Source organism: Cebidichthys violaceus, unplaced genomic scaffold, assembly GCF_023349555.1.
Source record: "Cebidichthys violaceus isolate CVI_PGR_0920_01 unplaced genomic scaffold, fCebVio1.0.p SCAF_92, whole genome shotgun sequence".
In the NCBI taxonomy this organism is placed as follows: Eukaryota; Metazoa; Chordata; class Actinopteri; order Perciformes; family Stichaeidae; genus Cebidichthys; species Cebidichthys violaceus.
This window is the reverse complement of record NW_027176978.1, coordinates 174,821-197,096: the sequence shown is the minus strand read 5'-3', so window position 1 is coordinate 197,096 and position 22,276 is coordinate 174,821. Positions and strand designations below refer to the sequence as shown.

The 22,276-nt window shown below is 47.0% G+C and overlaps 2 protein-coding genes across 2 annotated transcripts in view; both read left to right on the top strand.

Annotated features, from left to right (window-relative positions):
- srcin1a (SRC kinase signaling inhibitor 1a) overlaps positions 1 to 19,330 on the top strand; it is a 19,583-nt gene extending 253 nt beyond the window's left edge. The window contains 16 exon segments of the mRNA XM_068704445.1: positions 40 to 140; positions 490 to 617; positions 1,926 to 1,946; positions 2,740 to 2,877; positions 2,880 to 2,906; positions 4,519 to 4,687; positions 5,590 to 5,720; positions 5,921 to 6,068; positions 6,954 to 7,260; positions 7,376 to 7,637; positions 7,993 to 8,132; positions 8,449 to 8,601; positions 9,063 to 9,191; positions 10,378 to 11,298; positions 13,037 to 13,174; positions 18,992 to 19,330. Of these exon segments, the coding sequence (XP_068560546.1) occupies positions 40 to 140; positions 490 to 617; positions 1,926 to 1,946; positions 2,740 to 2,877; positions 2,880 to 2,906; positions 4,519 to 4,687; positions 5,590 to 5,720; positions 5,921 to 6,068; positions 6,954 to 7,260; positions 7,376 to 7,637; positions 7,993 to 8,132; positions 8,449 to 8,601; positions 9,063 to 9,191; positions 10,378 to 11,298; positions 13,037 to 13,174; positions 18,992 to 18,997 (2,919 nt within the window). The 3' untranslated portion in view covers positions 18,998 to 19,330.
- On the top strand, positions 19,300 to 20,769 carry LOC137867944 (uncharacterized; the record flags this gene model as incomplete). Its single annotated transcript, XM_068704444.1, has 1 exon — positions 19,300 to 20,769. A coding segment is annotated over one exon (690 nt), but the record flags the coding sequence as incomplete, so codon positions are not given.
- Positions 20,770 to 22,276: the final 1,507 nt, after the last annotated feature.

Genomic DNA, 22,276 nt, shown 5'->3' with positions numbered 1-22,276 from the left:
AGTGTTCGGTGATCCATCTGTGACGATTTGCATTTGCAGGATCATCGTCTGGAGCGCATGGAGGCGATGGAGAAGCAGATAGCCAGCCTTACTGGCCTGGTCCAGAGTGTGCTGACCAGAGCGCCAGACAGTGACAGCACGTAAGACCCTCCATTATACCCCATTAACCCTCCAAAACTCACAGATACAGCTTCAGGTCAGACACACGGGCAGCATTATCGACAGCAGCGGCAGCAGGCTATTATCGGAGCCATTACCTTGTGTGAGTACGTAGCACTGAGCGTTAGCTACAGGGCACAGTGCTATTGATTCATGCCTTGATGCATAGAGATGTGTAGCTTTTCACTAGATTTTGAGGTTTACACCTGGAACGGTGTTATCGCGGCGCTTCAGCCTCATGAACACGAAGATAACTTTGTTAGCGTCCGGTAGTGGTGCCGTTAGCGTTAGCACTGTAATTGCCTTGCCCTGTGGCCGTTGATCCCTTAGATGCGGCCTGCTGCGTCTCTGCATGATGGCGGGCTGCCCTCCGGACCAAGGGACGGAGTTCTCACGGACATTACCTTTCTCTTCCAGCGAGAAGACCGAAACCAACAGTGACGGCTCCGCCACTGGAAGTGAGTACAGCAGCGGGATTGTGACCCGTGTTAGCAAACCGTTACCTGCCTTCTTGTTTACTCGCACCACTGATCACTTTTTTTTCCCTGAAATCAATGCGCCGCAATTTAAAGGGGACGATGGCCACAAACAAGCAGTGATGGCGACCTCCTGGTTTACAGGGTTTATTTGCAATTCTGCATAGTTGCCTTGTAGTTCTGGTTCCAGTTTGCATTCACACTGCTTTTGAACTGGAAGTTAAACAGACTGACAGGTAACTCATGATTTGACAGATCAGATTCTGGTGACTTCTTTGAAATCATGCTAAAATCTCGTTAATACTGTCAAAAATATTCTGGCCGTTTGTCCTTTCAGGCCACAAACGAGCCGCACCAGAGCTTTCGCACCGGCCCAAATGAGCCGAACTTAACATGCAAACACACCAGAGTTCGTTTTAACTGATTCAAACCGGTTAGGCTTCCACCTCATACATCACTCCCTTCTGTTTTTCCCTCTTTCACGTTTGTTTTTCTCCAGAAGAGTTTCATTCCAAAGGACTCATTCACCATTTAAAATAAGAGATCGAATGCACTTTATAGAATTGTTAAAGTTAGAGGCCATTGAGACTTTAAAGGAAGGATGCACTAGAGAGTATTTAATGAATTTCACCATTATGAGGGTAGTTTTTAGCTCACTAAGCGAAAATACAGGAAGCAGGGGGGGGGGGGGGATGCTGGTGAGGCTCTGACGAACGTGAAAATATGCAGCTTGAAACAGCTTGAAGCTGTTGAAAGGTGTTAAACAAACAAACATAGAGGTGATAAGACAGACAGATTTGTGTTTGGAAGGTTTATTTCTCTTTTTACTATCTATGTGGTGGATAGATAGATAGATAGATAGATAGTGAATTGAATGTTATTTATCAAACTATTCGACTTTAATTTAAAAATATATATATTTTTCAGCATAGACTTTTTGAAATACTGATGGGAATTGTTTCGCCCATACATACTGAAGCATTTCTAAAACAAATATAATTCTTCTCATTCCTGTTTCTGTGCCGCGTCCTGAATGTTCTGGCAGTTTTGGCACAAACAAAGCTATTCTGAAGCCAGACCTTCACAAGTTCAGGCAAGGACACAGTCGTCTTTTGAAGCTCCCTCACAAATTGATACGCCGCCAAAACACTTAAGAGTCATTTTCTCTGGTGTAGTCTATAAACATTCTCTCCAGGATCATCATATCTGTAAATATGAACTTTTAAGACTCTCTGTCAGCCTCTCGTTAATTCATTTCTCGGTAACCGGCTCACTCTTTCTACATTCCAGCTGGACGGCTGAAGCAGAAAGGTAGTTGCCATCTCCTCCTCTATCGCCCTTCTTAATTTCTCCTCTCAGACATCTCTCATGGCTCTCTGCCCTCTGTATGGGTGTGTGGTGTTGCTGGGTAGCTGGCGGCGTCTATCCTCACGTTTTCCTCCTGGCTGGTTTCCCGGAGAACAGCCCCCCCCCCCCCCCCCCCCCCCCCTTCTCCTTCTCCCTCGCCCTGTCTCTGTCTCTACTTTTGGAATTTCTGCTTGGCTTTTTCCTTTGGGAATTTTCAAAAAAAGTTGTTTTCGTCACAGACTTGGCTCTCCTTTGTAAATGTGTGTGTGTATGTGTGTGTGTGTGTGTGTGTGAATAACTGAGGAGTCAATGGCCATACTCGCAAAGCCCTGTGTGAAGATAAGAGCATGGTTATCCCCCTGTGTGTCACTACTGAACAGACTAATTGCACTTCTATATGGGTTACTAATAGCATGAGCTCTCATCTCTCCCAGTGGGCTATTAGAGTTTTGTGAAAATGGTGCTTTTTCAGCATTCACACACTGTATTTGTTCCAGTGTGTGCCCAGATTTTCTATTGACGTACATTTCTTGGGCCTGTGTGTGTGTGTGTGTGTGTGTGTGTGTGTGTGTGTTTGTGTGTGTGTGTGTTTGTGTGTGTGTTTGTTTGTGTGTGTTTGTTCCATGTGTCGCGCTGCGTGACTGAAAATCTCACGGGAGCACAGCCCAGCAAACTTAATCAATTTGTTTCCACGACGACACCCCCCCCCCCCCCCCCCCCGGTGACGCTCTGTGTCCCCCCGCTCTGTGATTGGCAGCTCACACGCCGTCGGCTCCTCTGGCTCTGATGCCGCCGCCGCCTTCCAACACGACGCCGGTGAACAGCGCCGGGCGCCTGAAGATGCAGCTCCACCTGCACGGCCTGCAGCAGAACGCCACCGACCTGCGCAAACAGCTCGGCAGCTGCGCAAAATCCAGGTACAAAGTATATCCCATCGAGAGAAAATATTTCTGTCTATTCAATATTAGAATTTTCTGAATGCAGTCGTCAGTCTATGATGTCGGATGTATGCTGTAAAGTATTTCGACACACACACGCTCTGTATGCAGCAATCGCCGGCTTTGATGTTTATTTGATCTTCTCTTCAATACTACAACCCACAGTAAATAACACCTGCAGGTTCACATAGCTGTACTGCGTGACACATTGAGGTCATTATACCTTTTGAGGATTTATGATAAAATAGAATGAGTGGAAGATAAGAAGCTACAGAAATACAAAATGTCACGACGGATTCGGAATCCCGATTTAAATGCCACAAAAGTTAACCTAAAATTGTGGCGACGGCGTCCTCGTTTACTCCGTCTTATCTGTGATGCCGGCGTTTGCCGCGGCTACAGCAGGAAGAGACGGGGAAGTTAAACGCTCTCGGCGGCAGAGAAGAAGAGAAAGGAGAGGTAATGGGAGCGACAGATGATGGCCACGCAGTGCTTTTACTTGTTCCCTGAACAGCAGTCACACGAGCTTCCTGAAAAGGCTCAGCAGTGAGAGAGAGAGAGAGAGAGAGAGAGAGAGAGAGAGAGAGAGAGAGAGAGAGAGAGAGAGAGAGAGAGAGGAGAGGAGAGAGAGAGAGAGAGAAACAATGGAAGCGGTGCTTGTATCCCGTACCTGTATGTGACCTCTGCACCTGTACGGATGCCCATGGCGACGGATAGCGGCTTGAATTCTACATGCTGCTCATGAATCATTCAGAGACAGTGAGCAGGAGAGACAGGCAACCGGGAGAGAGGGAGTAAAACAAATAATCAATGAATTTTATTTTTCTGTATATATTATATTTTGTTTAAATATTTTATCACACTCCCTGTGTTTGGGCGCGATGCATCGGCAGCATCAGTACTGGTGGGTATAGCTGAGGGAATACTGGGTCATTTTAACACGTCGGCGTCCCGTCTAACCTCCTGGAACATAAGGCCGATCAATTATTCAGTTTTTCTTGCTTACCAGGTGTTTTTCCATCGCAGGGAGTTGTATTACATGCAGTCGTCCCGTAGAATATTCCATTCAGAACACGGAGAGGGAGCCGAGTTCACGCTCACCGATTCTGTCCGTGGACAGCCTTCGTTCTCCTCGGGGCAGCCCCGGCTTTCTGTGTTAGGAGAAACATTACAGGCTCACACACACACACGCACACACACACACACACACACACACACACACACACACACACACACACACACACACAGAGAACTGCTTGCTGGCAGTGCTTTTAAGGCGGAAGACTCACAAAGCAGTCTGATGCCATGGTTGCTGGATGATACATAAGCAGTCAGAGCAAAATGTTCTTGTGGCAGAGGACGGTCGCAGAGTGACAACAAGAGGCCTCGGCCTTCCCTCAGTTAGTCCCTGTGAATCACTGAGGTCTGTTTTGGAACGCCTCAGGCGACCACGATACTCCTCTTCGTTGTCCCGTTGTTACGTTAAAGTATTCTCACCAGGGTGACGTTGATAAAATAGTCGCGGAGTGAGCGAAGAAAGAGCAATATTTAATCTCTAACATTTGTGTTTGAATGCGCGTGTGTGTGCGCAGATGGAGACCAAAATTCGGTGCGAACTCTGCTGAAGCGGACGGAGGCGGAGCTGAACGTGCGCGTGGCCGACGCCCTGAGGAAGCAGGAGGACCCTCTGCAGAGACAGCGCCTCCTGGTGGAGGAGGAGAGACTCAAGTACCTCAACGAGGAGGAGCTCATCATCCAGCAGCTCCAGTCAGTGACAGCATGATAACGTCTTTAGCTTTTTTTTTGTTTGTTTTTTTAAATTAATAACCATTCAAACATTAGTCATCAAAAGAAACATGTACGCGCTTGAATTGAATAGAATGTGTGTGTGTGTGTGTGTGTGTGGTATATATATATATATTATATATATATATATATATATATATATATATATATATACATTTATCGCATATTTCATAATTGCTTCAACGTGACAAAGTTCATATCTGTTTTCATAATTAGAAGAGTCGCAGGGCGACGCCGCGATGGGATGAAATTGTCACTGTAATTAAGCCCGGCATAGAGCAAGATGCTTATTAAGATCTGAGGCACGAAACGGTCCAGCAACTAATTGAAGTGACTGCAAAAAGCAGAGTGGAGAGCTACCTTGAGATTTAATAATCAAGATAAGTTGCATCTGTCTCACATGTGGAAATGTTCCGCTGGTAATAAGTCCTGGGTCTCACTTCCTGGATCTCAGTCCGAGCGGCGCTTTTGATTGCGGACTAATTGGTTGAACTGTTAGTCGATCTCTGCTAATCAATGTCGGTTATTCAGCGCGGCTAATGGCCAATTTATGTTTTGGTTAATTATACATGGAGCTTTCATTCATTACATAACTTAAGGCGGATTTATATGACTTGAGGCGGAGCAGACCAGACGTTCGTACGGATTCTGTATTTTAAAAGTTTTGAGCGCCCGTCCACCCTCCTCCGGTTCAGCTGTGCAGAACCGTTGCTCCTCCTGCCAGTTGATCGAGAGACAGTTTGTTGGCAGAGGTTTTACCGAAACTCTTTTTAACGGCATAATCCTCCGGTAGATATTCAGTGAAATCTTAAGTCGTAGCAGAGGAATCCCTGGTGTTCAGCCTTCTGTCTGTTCCATCCCAGCGACCTGGAGAAGTCAGTGGAGGAGATCCAGAAGGAGTCGTCTGTCAACCACAAGCTGGTGACGGTGCAGGAGCTGGAGGAGAAGGCCACTCTTCTGAGAAAGCTGGGAGAAACACTCACGGAGCTGAAAAGTGAGTCATTTCACGTTCTGTGCACAACACAGAAACCAGTTTTTTTACTCAGACAGTTTATAAAGCACTGATTAGATGACTGACCATTTACAGTAGTTCAAAAACCGTTTCATTCGATTAACTCAAAAGGCTTTTGACGAGAGGAATTGACTTGTTTGGGGGTTTGGTTTCTCGTGTTACTTCTCTTCTTTCTCCCGCAGATCAGTTCCCAGGCCTGCAGAGTAAGATGCGGGTGGTGCTCAGGGTGGAGGTGGAGGCCGTCAAATTCCTGAAAGAAGAGCCGCACAGGCTCGACGCCCTTTTGAAACGCTGCAAGTCTATAACCGACACCCTCGCCACCATGCGCAAGTACGAACCTGCTCAGTACCTTCATGCTTTATGAAGAGAAGCTGAATTTAAGGATTCTTAAAGACTCGTCCATCTTTAAGTCAACGTGCGGACAGTTTTGAAGTAATACTGATGGAAGTGCTTTTGTGCGATGCATTCTCACGTGGTGACACTCATAGTGAAATATGTCCGACATTAGCCGACGCGAAAAAACGCACCCATTTATAATTTGCGGAAGGCTTTTCCATTTGTACCTCGGCCAAAGAGATGATGTTTTCGCCCCTCCTTTGTTTGCGAGTCAGCAGAACATTATGGATTTTCTTAAAACGTGGTGGACAGACGGGCCTCGGACCGAGGACAAATTGATTAGATATTGCTGTTAAATCGGATTAGATATTTCCGCCATTAAACATTTATTGTTTTAAGCCAAAAGCTCTTAAAACCAGCAGAGACAGAGAGATGATTTACAGTCATAATGTGTGCGTGTTAGTCCTGGAGGCTGCACTGAAGCATCGAGCGTTAGAGTGACCACATGACTTCATGGGTAACACCCTCATGAAGGCTCTTTTCAGCCACATGAATAAATACTTTTTCATTTTACTTGGGACTTTTAAAATGTGCCCTTCAGCATTCTGTCGTCTATCTCCTAATCAGCCGTGTGTCTGAAAAAAAAGCATTTTCTGGTTTAATTAACCTCACTGATCAGAAGAGCTTTCAAATTCAGTTTTTCTCTCATATTTGTGGATGAAAGAGAGAATTGGTGGAGGTTTCCAAAAAAAAAAAAAATAATAATATTTTTGGCATTCAGCAACAATTGTTTTCACTTGAAGTCATGGATTATTCATGTTTGTGTTACATTTCAAAGAGCTGTTTAATGAATTCATCTTCCGTGTCTTAATTAACCAGACAAGCCAATGAGGGCGTGTGGAAGAAGCAGGAGGACTTCTCCAGTCCTTCATCAAAGCACAACGACGACTTGCGAAAGTTTTCGGACTTCGACATCTCCACCAGCCCACAGCTCACGATCAATGATCTCGGGGGAGGCAACAGCCTGTCCAACTGGAGCCCCCACTCCAGCCTCAGCCGAGGCCACGGGTCCCTGTCCGGTCCTCACAAGGACAATCATCCTCCCGTTCCCCACAAGGGCAAAGCCCTGGAGGAGCTGGAACGCCGGGCTTTAGCTGACAAGGCGCTATCCGTGGAGGTCCGACTGGTAGGGATTATTTCTTCTGTTTGCGTTGAGAAATCACATCGCGACACCAGTCCCGCAGCGTCACATCGTCTGTGTGTTTATGAAGTGTTTAAATCCGTCTCTCTGCACTCCACAGGCAGCAGAGCGGGACTGGGAGGAGAAGCGAGCCAGTCTGACCCAGTACAGCGCCCAGGACATCAACCGGTTGCTGGAGGAGACCCAGGCCGAGTTACTGAAAGCTATTCCGGACCTGGACTTCGCCGCCAAGCAGCTCAAGCCCTCCTCCAACACTCCGTCCTCCCAGATCCTCCAAAGCGGGGTCGGAGCCCCAGACCACCGCGTCAGCAAGCCCCAGCACAAGCTGTCCGGGAAAGAGGGAGGATCCAGGCGTGGCTCTGGTGAGATGGAGAGTTCAGTCAAGAATAAACGTTTGCTCTTCAAATTGACAACTACTGAATTAGAACTACTTTTTTTCTTTTAGGGTAACCACCGTTCATTTTAAACTGAATCCAATTAGTTTGAAAATAGTTTTACAAGCCCTGCAGATCATCAGATTTTCTCACGTGTTCCCGAAACTGAAATAAAACATTTGAACATTTTTTTAAAAAAAAGTTGGTTTGTTCTATAAATTCAATCAGACACTCGACATTCAATATTGAGTAAAGCGGGTTTTACGCATATCATAATGCCTGCAAACGCCTCACAGCTTGTCCTCTCTCAAGATGCCCGAAATACTTACGTTTTTTTTTGCAGACGAGCTGACGGTACCGCGATATCGCACGGAGAAACCCTCCAAGTCTCCTCCTCCTCCTCCGCCTCGACGCAGCTTCCCGTCTTCTCCAGGCATCACCAGCCGCAGCGGAGAGCCCCTCATTCCTGGGAAAAGTATAAAGGTGAGACAGAGAGAATTCACAAGCACACGGTCGTAAAAAAATAAATGTGCATCACATAAAGAAAGGAGTGTGCAAACGCACATATTTTAATTTCACAAGGATCCCCCTCAGATGTAAACGTCAACAGATAAGTTTGCCCATAAAGGTTGTTCGTGCTAAGCTATTGTTTTAACAGTAATTCTTGTGAGATCAAAAACACTGTGTGTGCTTGTCTATACAAAGTTGAAGCTGCAGGCTTGCGACTCTGGCTTCAGATATGTTCAAAGCCTCTTTTTTTTTCGTTTTTCTTTTTTTTTTTTGTATTTGCCGACTGTAGAAGTCTGAATCTGAGGAGGCCGAAGGCCAGAAGCTGCACGTAAAACTGAGGAGGACCGTGTCTGAAAACCCCCGTCCTGCGTCTACACCCCCCACACTGGCCTCTGGGGACAAGGAGGAAGGAGAGGAGGAGAGAATCGCTGCCGAATTAGAGGTAAACACAAACGCGGGATGTGTGTCATGTTGACTGTAACCTCAATTGGTTGTTGTTTAATGACTTGGAAAACGGCGCTCTTTTTTTTTTTTTTTTATTTATGTTACGTCCACAATCTGCCGCTGGTTCTTTTTTAGCGCTCGCCCGTGCTCACGAGCAGCCGTGCTCGCCATCGTTTACCACATGTTCAAGCAGCAGGTGCCATATGTCCTCCACGCCCCTGGCACCAGGAGAGCCCAAAGATCACACACTGCTCAGTCACACACATCGCCAACCCCGGGCTCACAGATCACAGACAGACAGATGGACCCCGACGGCTCCTTGGACTGTGTTTTGAGATGGCCTGCCTCAAATTTGATGGAGCACAGAGTCAACAAAAGCAGATTTTGGTTATTCAGTGTCTGCTGTGTTTGTGTCCTACAATTTATTACCGCTTTCAAACCTCCCTCTTGCCTCCCCAGCTGTTTGAGAGAGCCCCACTCAGGCTCCCCCTCCCCCTCCCCCTCTCCCTGTCTGTTAGCCCTCGCAGCAGGAAAAGTCTACCCTCCTGCAGACCGGACCTGTGGCCCTCTGAGGCCCCAGGCACCGAGGTAAAGCACTCCGGCTGACCCTGAGTGCTGTGGATTGCTGCCCTCTGCAAACCTTCTTTGTTCTTTTCACCCCTCGGCCTCGAGCCACGTCCACTCCTCCTGTCTCTACCGAGCTAAACGCAGAGTCTCACCTCAGCAGATGCTGTTGCTCTTAATGCGTACGCACGCTGTGTTAGAGGTACTTTTGGAACACACCGAAGCGAGGTCTTATTTCCACACAAGCCTGCGGTTTTGTAATTGCATTACGCGTCTCAAACTGGTACTGAATAACCATGTGTACCCGACCACCGCCGGATATAAGTGTGATCCTTTGCACACACACACACGCACACACACACACACACACACACACACGCACAACTTGAAGGTAAAAGTAGCATTAATCATTTTTGGTGATTTTGGGGACATTAAAAACTGACTGATATACATTCATCAGCTGTGTTGCTGCGACTCAATCATACATCATTTGTGCTGTAAACCAAAACAGTGAGCTACAGGAAGCTAAAGTTGAACATCTTTCTTTATTTTATTTAATGTGGGAAAAAAAAGAATATGAATTAAAAAACTTGCATAGAATATAAAGAACCACAGTGTTATATACTGTATGTAATGCATACTTGTTGAGTTCCTTAGTATGATATGAATGCCGTTCACAACCACATGAGGGACGCTCTGTGTTGTGTTGTGTTGTGTGTTTTTTCTGCAGTGGAATCTTACTGGACTGCTCCGCAGAGAGAGAGAGAGAGAGAGAGAGAGAGAGAGAGAGAGAGAGAGAGAGAGAGAGAGAGAGAGAGAGAGAGAGAGAGAGAGCGCTACATTTTCTACTGTAAATGTTTCTATTTTTATCTTAAATTCTGTCTTTATGCTTTTGCACTGTGTTTACTATTATGCACCAATCGTCAAGTTCCTTGCATGTGGAAACATACTTGGGAACCGTTTCTGATTCCCAGGCAGAACGTCAGAAGCAGCAGTAAGCAGCCCACACATGTTAAACTGATGCTTATGTTCACAGGACGTTATCGAGACAAACATTACATGCAAGCTGCTAAACTCGCTCCCTCTTCTATCTTTTTTCGGTTGTCTTGAGTTTGCAGTGATCTCACGCAGCAAGTTGTTGGATTGTACTGCAGCTAAGTCCAGTTCGGTGTGTTTAAATTTAAACCTCAAGTGCTTTCCTCATTTGTAGGGAAGGCGCTCGTCTCCCGTCCCCGGCGTCGTGTTGACAGAGTGTTTGCCAGCGTCGCCCACTGCCTCAGAGGATCCTGTCAGAGATACAGCAAATGAGCCTCTAGAAGAGAGTCCGTCGCGAGATCGGACCGCTCATCACGCCGCCTACGGCGCTAGATTTTCAAAAGAAAGGGATTCCTCTGGAAGCCCTCCTCAGCGAGAGTGCTGTTTTAAGGAGGAAGTGGAGTTGAAACAGGAAGTTGCCCTGCTCTTGACAGAGCTGGAGGTCAGGGTGGTGTCTCCCGTTGAGGCCCGGGAGCTCAGCAGGACTTTAGGAGAAGCTCTGCAGACCCTGATCGTCTCACCGCACACTAATGAAGTCCCTGAGGTCCAGCTGAGAGGCCGGCCTCTCCTCGTGCTCCTCAGAGAGGGGGAAACGGTCAGGGACGCCTACAGGCTGCTGCATTCCCTTTTGGAGTCATCCAAGCCGGTGCCCAAACCCAGAATGAAATCCTCCCTCCACTCGGACCAGCAGGGCTCTCTGGTGGAGGCTCTGAGGAGAGGGATGGAGACGGGGGACAGGGTGCTGACACTTCATCGCAGCGGCGAAATCAAGATTCCTGAGGTGCAGCAGAAACCGACAAACGTGAAGCCCAGTGGGTCCGATCTCTCTGCGGACGGCCCATCCAACCGGAGCCAGAGGAAAGCGAGAGATGATATCCGGTGCAGCGCCTACAGGCGGATGGACAGCTTGGAGGAAACTATCCGTGAGCTGGAGAACACCTTGATAGAGATCGGTGGCCATCCGACGGCAGAGCGGCTCTACACCGAGGCGGCCGCGGAAAGCGCTCCCGCACAGGTGACGGGCGGTCCGACCTCGGAGACCAAGAAGCCGCCGGTCCCACCCAAGCCGTCCTCTCTCAGCCCGGCATCGATCCAGGTTCATTGCTTTCGCCCGCTGTGCAGATTCCTGCTCCGAAGCAGCATGCTCTTGTCTTCTGTCTCCGCTGCTTCTCTCTGGGTGTCTGTTGGAAACTTCACTTTCAATCTTCTGATGTCTGCTCCCTGACAAAAATGGCGGCATTTGATTTGCTTTTATGAAATCGAAAACACACACACGTAATGGGGGACAGACAACAGACTTCCTCTGTACTTGTCTGCTCTGCGGTTGGTGCTGGAGACGCTCTCCCGCTGAGCCCAGAGCTGTTCATTGTTTCTCTATCGATCTGTCCTGACATCTGTTTTTTTTCTGTCCGTAAATAATCGAGCCACCCTTTTGTGACACACAAATGCATAGATAATACAAAATATCTTCATTTTGTTCTCTCTTTTTTTTCCCCCCTTCCTCTCTACTTGTTCACTCGATCTTCTCACCTTTGTTCTGTCTTGTTATCCAGCCTCAGAAATAAACCCAATAAATACGTCACGGTGCATCAGCTGCTCAGTATTTAAACGAGCTTGAAGGGTGTATTTTATGTATTGCGTCACATAATACACACCAAAAGTTACAGTGATGTTTGCGTTTCCAGAACAAAGAGTAACTTTATTATGAACCTCACTGCCCAGGAACCTGTATGGAGACAGAACTCACTTCGAATGCCCCTCTCGTTAATATCTAACGACCACGTGTTGAACTCCATTAGCAGCCTTCTCTCAACTCGCCTCCAGTTGAGCGTAACGCAACAGAAGATTAAGCGATAATCAAAAGGACTTGTTGCGCGTCCGCGAGGTGTCTTGACAGTAGTATTCCCCCGTTTGCCCGTTGAACGCCTCCCACTCGGGGCAGGGATGCGGTAATTGACAGTCATCGCTGTCGCGGCGAGTTTTCAAGCCCTTCTGATGTGGAGACGGGGAGCGTTCCCGTAGGCGCGGCGGAGGATTACAGTGTCTCCGCGCATTATTTCGTCACTCCCAACTTCAACATTATCCAGCACTCTTTCCCGGCTCTTGTCCGACGTTTGCTCACCAAATTCCCGCCGACAAGCGATCCCCTCTCAAGCCCCACATCATTACGGTTGCGTTTTTAATCGGCACATTAAATAAAACATGGAAGACGCTGTATATTTTATGTCTGCGTTTGGAAATTCAACAGGAGTAAAAAAGAAAATGGGCTCAGCCAGCTCTCTGTGTCTTTAATTACCGTAGCAGAGGAAGATCGGCTGCTCGACGCTCCTACAGTTCATCGTTTATTCGTTTTGTTTTTTCTCTCTCAGCTAATGTCTCTGTGTGCAGAAGAGGCACAGTAGGGGTGGGAACTTGACTGAATGTGTGTGTTTTATTTATTTTTTTAGTGCGTATTAGAGAGCAACTCAGCGGGAAAGATCATTTAGCGCGCTGCCTCGTGGATCCCGCGGTGAGGCCCGGGATACGCAACGTCAGTTTTGATGCTGCGTTTCTATATTCTCCGTCTTTGTCGTTTATGTTTTCATGGATGGTGAAACTCTGTGAAGCGGATTGTTCAGTCGCATCAGTTACAAGTTCTTGATCTTAAAAAAAAAAAAAAAAACGTTGGTCACAGGGGAGAGACTCGCTTGCTGGAATCAAACACTGTACGGAGCTGATGTGTGTCTGATGTGTGCGTGATGCGTAAACTAAAGGCACCGAAGAGGAGAAGTGAAATGCATGAACATGTACTGTGTGGCCAAGGTCTGATTCACATGCCTCTCCTCTGCTTCCAGGGGGGGAACAGTTCAAGCGTCGGTAAGGTCCTCCACTCCTCGGCCGCCTCCAAACTGAAGCACCTGCAGCAGAACAGCACAGACAAGACTAAAAGTGGCAGGAGAGAGGACTTCCTGAAGATCCAGGGCCAGCACCAGGTACCTCCTTTCTATATTTAGCTCCGTCAAGGCCGAAGCACGCTTGATCTGGCAGCGCATCGGCAGACTTGACACAGTATTTTTCAGACACGCTCGGCATTGGTCGCCTTACGAGGCGGTGGCAGCCCGAGGCCGTAGATGTATTTTCAGGAATTAAAAAAAAAAAAAAAAGTCTCGCACAGAAGATGGGGAATAAAAATCACACGAGTGAAGATGATGAAAAATAGCATTTTTTTTTTTGCTTTGCCCTCGATGTGAAACTGGGGCAAAGAGAGAGGAAATGATCTGTGCCTGCTATAAATCAAGAAAGATGAGAGAGAGAGTTATTTTTTTTTACATATACTGGCAAATTTGGTGACCTTGTTCTTGATATAGAAACATGTTTTGTCGTCAAGGTGGTGGCACCTTCACACACCTCCGTCTGTCTGTCACACACCAGATCAAGCGGGCATTGGCCTTCACCATCACGCTTCACCTCCACTCGGTCCTCTTCTTGCTCCACACAACTACCGCACGTCCCCACGATGCTCCACCGAGAGCGAACGCTTCACACAATGTGTGATATTTAATATATTCCGCTTTATTTATTTGTATGCAATGTCTCATAAACGCCGACGGGGAATTTCTCCAGATTTGGCACAAACGTCCACATGGACTCAAGTTTTTTCGGCCATAACCTAGGAGCTCGTATGCTAATTGTGACATTTTCACACAGATGTGTCGCAGGATAAAATGATAAAAGTGACAGTTTTGGACAGACATGGATGTAAACTGCAACGTGGCTGAGATGGCCGTTATTTATAGCCGTTTAAGACTATGGCTATGAATATTTAAATTTAAAACCAGTTTAGCTGATGATCGTTAATTCTTTGACGGCAAAGTGATATTGTGGTCTCATTATCAGAGTTTGTGGAAACAGATCAAAGAGTCCCACAGAGAGACGGAGGATACGCGCTTCAATTAAATCAACTTTTCATCTCCAGAAACCATCTCTGATTATAGTGTCAATACCAATTAAAACAAGTGATAGAACACCTTTCCTTGGCATAGTGTGTCATCATGACAGACCTGTTTAAGTCCTGGATTCTGTTCATTCGGTCTCAGAAAATGTGAAACTAGAAATCAGCCCGGTCACCTTCAAACACGTCTAGTTGAAGTCCGAGTTCTATTATATTTAATTATAACATTAGAAATGTTAAATGACTGAAGTTTAATATCGGAAAAACTTGAAACAAAAACTCCCTGATGAAGCCTCTTTCTACACCTGCGTTGTTATACATTTGCCTGATAGCTGGCTCAACACATTTTTTTTTTTTTCTGATTTAGTTTTAATTTGTCAGCGTTTGGGTCGTATAAAAATAAGGTAAAGGACCGGACATAAAGACGCTCGATGGCCTCCGAAGGCGAGGAAATTGAACCGTTGAAGCGTGTCAGTCCAGGATAGCCAAGAGAAGATTTTTGCACCCCGCCTGTGCACCGGTGGGGGGGAGGGGGGGGGGGGGGGCTTAATGTCAGTGTAATTTGAAAAATAACAGGAGCAGCGGAGTGAACCTAAACCTCCATACCCGACTGAATTTGACAGAGCGTTCAGACTCAAATTCAGTCTTGGAGATTGCAGAGAAATGAATGTGCGAGGCAGAGAGGGAGAGATTGCAGAGATGGGGACGTAATGAAGCTTTGGTCTCCTCAGACGGAGAGGAGATTGGGAGGAATCTCTGCAGTGCCGTGCAATAATCGCCCCTTGAGTCACTGGCAATCACTGATTATTCAATATGAAGAGGACAGCTCTCTCTTTTCCCCACCATTAAGTCTTTCATGTTTCCTCTTCTTTATGTCTCTTTCCGTCTTCCACTTTCTTTACTCTGCCCGGTTCTCCTCCTCGCTGTCCCCCCCCCCCCCCCGTCAGTCTCTCTCGTTCCCTGTGATTTCAGAGTAGAAGTGGATTCCTACACTTGTCTAATGAAAGCAAAATTAGTCCCTATGTTTCATAATGACACTTGACGCTGTGTGTGTGTGTGTGTGTGAAAGCGCCGCGCTCAAAGGGACGGTGGGCACTCAAAAGCTAATTGTCAGCGTGGGAAGTCGGTACCAAGCCGCTTAGTTTAGCCGCTTAATAACGGAAAGAACAACAAAGAACCAGCTGACTGAAAAAACAACAACAACAACAAACAGTGAGCGGTGGCAGCGCTCACAATAACCGCATTCTGAAGTACGAGGTGCAGCGAGAAGTTGGGAGGTCAAGTAGTCCATTGTTGGTGCAGCAGTAGGTAGGAGGTGTGGAGAGGTTTTGTTTGACAAAAACAAGCACAGAGCATTCATTAGGAAAGGGGAGGAGTCAGTTTACACACCAATGTGGTCACACTAGTCTCATTACTGCAGACGCACCATCTCAACTCGTTATGTAAATACATTATTTTGTAAATAAATTGTGTGAAAAATAAACATATATTTAAAAAAAAAAAAAAATTTTATTAAAACTGTACTCATTATTTTAAAATATGCGTAACAACGCCACTGTCGTGAAAAGTGATAAATAATAATAATAAAAAGTGACATTGTCAAATAATTGACATTAAATAAAAGTGTAATTGGCTTGAAATTGAAATTGTAAAAATGAATGATGAAATGACATCACATAATAATGAGTTGAGTTTAACTTGAGTTCCTGTTTTATTCATATATTTTCATGGTTATTTCATAATATCTTTATTCATTCATGATTGAACTCTTTGGGGTTCAATCGACTCATGAACTCTGTTGAGCATGCAGAGTCGTCCGTGTGCTCCAGCATGAGAGCGGTTGAAAAAGGCCACAAACACAAATATTTCAGCACTCTATTCAAACCTTAATGAAGCACGAATGTCGAGAATCCAGCGCCGTGTTTTCCGTTTCCACTTCAACGTCAAACCAAGAAAACGGCACAGATCCTGACAATTCAGCTTACAGATGGAAAATAGCTAAAAAAAAAAAAAAATGTCTCATAAATCATTTAAAATGCAGTATGATGAAACAGCTGAGCGTGGACCATGCTGTAAAAAAACAAACACTGATTATCATCTCTTCAAATTACCGAGCCGGCCGCCTCATTTGTATTCAGCTTTAAACAGCTCATTAAGGATTTTTTTTGCCGAACGTTCGCTTCACCTGGTGTGTTCCTGAACCCGTCACTGACATCGCGCTCGTGATCTTTTTGAAGAGAAACCCTAATTATGGCAACCGAAAAAAAAACCTAAAATATCAGCATTCTCCATTCTCTCTGTCACAGCTATAAAGTGAGCCGGTTATTGTTTGCGGAATAAATTTGTGCCGAATGTGTCAAAACAGCCGCAGTCTGCCGTCGCGTGTCGTTCAGGGATCCACATGTTTATGCCTTTTTATCATTGAGCTGTAACCTAGAAACTACCCCCTGCCTGAGGTGAGCCCCCTCAGTGCCCCCCCTCCCCCCCCCGCCCTCATTTCTCCTCCAAACTCACACCTGCTGAACACACTTTTGACTGAATCTGTTGTTCTGACAATCAGACGAGCACACCGTGGGTGACCTCTCCGCTCGCCCCACAGATGAAGGTAATGGTGTCTCTTCTCTTAATTAAAACCTTTCCCTGGACATAATTCCCCTCAATGTGACCCCCTCCAAAACTTTTTTTTTTACCCGACATTGTTCCCGTCTGTGTTGTTCTCTTTTGTTTCCTCTGGTCACATGATGACTGACATCTCTAGGGCGTGTTTTGAACCACTTCAGACTCTCTCTCTCTCTCTCTCTCTCTCTCTCTCTCTCTCTCTCTCTCTCTCTCTCTCTCTCTCTCTCTGTGGTCCTTATTCCCAGCTAATAGATCTAAATGTATAAATACCTTCGGCGTCAGCGGCGTTATCAACACAATGACATTTCCCAGCAGTTCAGATGAAAGGCAGCCGGTGCACATTAACATGTCGTGAAAGCCAGCTGGAGGAACAGTTAAACATTTTAAGACGTCACTGTGTACCATCTGCAATCCAGCTAAAGCTAGATGCACTGCCACCGTTTTATTGGGTTTAATGTCCTGCGTTTAGCAATGCCGTTTCCAGATCAAGATATGCGGACTGACTGAACATTGTGGCTTTCGTTTTATGGTAATTTGTTGGTTTTTTTTGGTATAGCAGCTTTAGCTTTAGCACCAGGGGTGGCCAATCAGATTCCAGGGGTTAAGCCTCGACACACTTGTGTCTTAAGTGTGTCGTAATAATGTGGTCTTAGTTTACTTTATCATTGGAGAGAAGAAAAAAAGAAGCAGCATTAAAGGGATAGTTTAGATGTTTTGAGGTGAGAGGTACTTTATTCGTAGTCAGAGTGTTACTCACAGTAGATTTGGAGACAGCAGCACAGGAGCAACGCAATGTACTGCTGTAGACGGGGGGCAGCAGCAAAATGTATTTTAGCCTCCTAAAAAACATCTTTATCAGTTTAATTGTCAGATATATCTAGAATATTTTCACTGCTTCACCTTTCCTCTCTTTAAAGCCACCAGACTCCAGTGACAGAAACAGAGTTATTGTGTAAATTTGGTGAATCCAATCTTAACACTTTAAAACCCCAAAGACTCCTGGTCTGTTTTGGGGGCGTGTCCATTGCCAACTACTGTACGTAATACGCTGACTATGGATAAGTACCTCATATACCACTTCTCCCCCCGTTTGCTTCGGCACAGATCAAGGAGGGCAATGTGAGTCACTTTCACGGCCACAAAAAAAACCAACCCTATTTCCATTTGCCCGTTTGACCGTCTCGTTTACTTCTGGCGGTGAAAACGGGGCCCGTTTTAAAGGTGCTGGGCGCGAGGTCGGGGGTTTGTGAAGCCCTATCCCGGGAGGCTGTGGGTTTGGCAGGCAGCTCCGGCGTGCGTGAGATGAAGAGCGGCCACTCCGCTGCACTCGCAGACCAGCAGTAAATGTGTCGGCCGGGCTTGAGAGGAGCTCCTCGAGCAGAAGGAACAGCCCCCCCCCCCCGCTCTCTGGGGACGCTTGGCGGCACAGTCTCTGGAACTGCAACAGAGCAGGTGAAAGCCTCCCAGCGGCGGCCGTCTAGCCCAGAGCACCTGCTCTCCTTTCATGCAGAACTAAACCCCATAATCCCTAAAACAAAACGCCTTTTTAAAACTTTTAGAGCAGCCACCGCAACAAAAAAAAACAACAACAACCTCTCCTGTCGCTTCTTATGAAAAGCTCAAACGGAACTTCCCTAAAGTGTGAAATACTTAATAATAAAGTTTGGCTCTTTCTCGCTCTTATCTCAACACTCTTGGTTCATCTGACCCCTGCAGATAAAACTTACAAACTGCTTTCTGACGGATGCGTTCTGCCTTAACTTCACCTGCAGAAGAGAGACAAATACACGCTGCGTGAAATGTGTCTGAACAGTGCCTCCTAGTGACTCATTCCAGCGTTACATGAGGGGACTGTGTGACGCTGCCTTGTCGGTCCGAATATTTTGCATTCTTTTTAATGAGTAAACGTCATTAAAACGTGTCAAAATGAAAGTCGGTCAACATTAGTGTGATTTACTTTGTCACGTAGTGTTGCACCGCATCACCAACGGTGTGTTTATCAGTGGTTTGGTCATCATGTGTGCCACACATGCTGATATCAACCTGAATAACGATCTCCTGTGTTTGTCTCTTGTTCTGTTCTCACCTTTCCCTCCCCCTCCCCCCCCCCCCTCCCTTACCCCTCCACTACTCGTTCCTGCGGTCAACCTCACCCGCCCCGTGTGAACCCGTGCCGCCCTGCAACCACCAACCCCCCCCCTCCACTCCACCGTCCTGCCCTACTACTGTGACCCTGCAGCAGTGAGCGACCTGTCCTCTTAAGCGTCCTTCTCCTCCTGTCCACCTGAGAGAGCGACACACATCCATCTGCCCCCCCCCCATCCCCCCACCCCTGCCTTTTTTTTTACTTTTATCAGCTTCTTTCACATCACCAGTGTTTACTCCAAAGTCTACACTGAACCCCAGCCTGCAGCCTGTACGCATTTGTGTGTGTGTGTGTGTGTGTGTGTGTGTGTGTGTGTGTGTGTGTGTGTGTGTGTGTGTGTGTGTGTGTGTGTGTGCGCGCAAGCATGCATGCACGGGCATGTTTGACGGTGATGGTAAGGGAAAGTGCTGCGGGTGGGGGAGGGAGGGGGGGGGGGGGGGGGGGGGACAGTGCCCAGCCAATTTGAAGACTTTAATTTTTCATGGTTTTCCCCTTTGATCCCTGAAAACCTCCACCCCTCCCCCTCCGCCTCCTCCTCCTCCCCCTCTTCTGTGTCCCCGCTCTACCTGAAGGCGTTGGGGACCAACAGCAGCATTGAGCCATACCTCTCTGGTATCAAAGCGGGACTTCTCTCGGGCCGAGCGACCTCTCCTGCAGCGGCGTTCGCCCCCGGCCTGAGGAAGTACCCCCAGGAGGGAGCGAAGCCCTCCCTCACGCCCTCCTCCAGCCAAGCCAAGGCCCTGCTGGTGAGCCTGTCGGCCTCCGGTCTGAGCGCCGAGGCCCTGCTCCTCTCCTCCACCCTCCGCCATCGCCGCCTTCTACGCGAGCAGCAGCGAGCCTCCTCCTTGCCCCTGCCCAGCAGCCGGTCCTCCCCCACTACTCCCACCGCTTCCTCCCCTTCCTCTTCCTCCTCACCCACCACCCCGACTCCTTCCCTGTCCCCCTCCTCTCCCACCTCTTGGGGTTCCCTCGCTCTCTCCCCTGCTGCAGCGGCTCCCAAACCCAGCGGTTGTAGCTCCAGCCTCAACAGCCGCAAGGAGGGTGGCGGCGAGCACGTGACCACGGACCTCGCCGCCGGCAACTCTCGGTAATGAAGAGGAGGAGGAGGAGGAGGAGACTTCAAGCACCATCATGAACCATAAAGAGAAAACAACTACAACTCCTCCCTCTACTTTTGGCCTCTCTCCACTATGTTTTCCTATTTTCATGGCAAGAACAAACCGTACTGTAAACGGAGTCACGAGTTTCCCCGCTCTGATCCGGGTCCTCCGCTGTCCTCTCCCACGCCGTCGTACTGCCAGTTTGCCAGATAGCGGGTGCACAAACGGGGGGCCTCCCCCTTCTGCCAGCTGCCTGCTGCAAAGCTGATGTGGTCTGGATGGATTTAGCGGCAGTAGCAGTCTCACAGAGACCCTGGCTCACTGGGGCTCTTAGTGGAGTAGACGTCATTTCTAGACTGTGACTTTTATCATAGAAAATAGAGCTGCAATAATCACCAAGTGAGTCCAGTAGTTGTGTGTGTGTGTGTGTGTGTGTGTGTGTGTGTGTGTGTGTGTGTGTGTTCAGGATAATATTGCTCTCACTTACCCGCATCACCTGGCAGAATGTGCTCAGAAAAAAAAAACTGGGAAAAAAAAAAAAAATCTAAAGTAGATCAAAAGGTGATGATTGTGGTTTCACACTGTTTTGTGTTAAAAGGGCATTTGTGGCTTTTTTTTTTTTTTCTGGCATCACCTGTGTTTTGAACTCTGAACTGGTGCTATATATCCCCCCCCCCCTCCCCCCTGTCTGCACACACTGTGTAAAGAGTTTACATGATTGTCCTCACGCCCCCAAAACCTTTGACCCTAACATGTCTAACGTGTACATTCCACCGTCTGACCTCTTGATTCCACCACACGCCGTTTGAATATTCATATGCATCCCTGCAGAATGAAGTCCTCTTATCGACAATTACAAGGAAATGTTCAACTTAAAAGTGACGGTTCGTTCACAGAAGCACATTGTAGGGAGCAGCGTTAGAACAGCACATTTCTATTCATAATGGGAGCAGGTCGGTACACAAACGGGAGGGAAGGGAGCGAGCAGTGAATTGTGTAGACGTGTTGAATTTCTCTACATGTGTATTAACCAGTTAATTATGACAATCAGGATGTTTCCGCAGTAGCGTCTAACAGGTTGCTCTTATCACAAACCTTCCCAAAGACTCGAGCGCACACACACATACACACACACACACACACACACACACACACACACACACACACACACACAATCTGTCACACGTTCTGCACTTGTGAAGCCAGGCTGTTTGCAGAAGCACAGGCTCCACTCGTGTTTAGTTTTTTCTTTCAGCAGATCTTGTGATTTTTGAAGTGTGTTGCACCACTGATAGAAATAGAGCACTCTGGTGGAAAAAACGTGCCACACCCACCGCTGATCCACAGAGCGACGGATCAAGTGGATTCTTTTGATCTTCAAGGTTATTCTGATGGGAAGCAGCTTCCAAAGTATTTAGCAATTTGCAGGTCTTATTGTAAAACATAATACCTTCTTTGAACAAGAACAAATATATATATATCTATATATATATATATATAGATATATATATATATATCTTTCACTGCAGTGAACTGATTGCACTTCAACGTCTACGGCACCGTTTCAACCCTTTTGCATCGTTTGAAAGAGGACGAAAAGTTAATCGGCACGTATTCAGATTCAGCTCGACACTTGAAGGGCCTGAGATGAGAATATAGAAGTATGAAAAAAGTAAGCACAGTTTCCTCACAAAGACTTGACCCTTCCTTCTGATCCTGATCTCGTGAATCTGCCTAAATTTGATGAGCACAAAGCTACAAATGTTCCTTGAAGGAAGAAGAAAAGAAGAAGACCCCTCCATGTTTAAAATACTGTACGTTAGATCCCCCAGATATTGCTGTTGCCTCCTTTGGTTTTTATTACCTGCATGTTGAAACATTAATGAATGTGAGGCCTTCGGTGTGCGTCGATGACGGGAGTCGTCACTGTTTATAGCACACCGGAGGCCCGGCGGTGATTCCCGAAGTGTAAACCCGGCACAAGGAACACATTTTGAAGCTCCCTGTCCTGCGTTATTGCCTTAAGGCTGCCCACTGGGGAGGTGATGAGGTTGAACAGACAGTCATAGACAAAGTGATTTCTTTTTTTTCTTTTTTTTTCCTCCCCTAGAATGACTGTGAAATCGATTCTTTGTGGCATTGAGATTAAAACACGTGCAAAAAGGGGAATCGTGTCAAAGAGGAGGCAGCTCGAGGAAAAGGGAGGGGATTAGTTTGGGGACATGTGTTTGAAGGCTCCTTTAATAAGGCCGGCTTTGACTCGCCCCCCCCGTCCCCC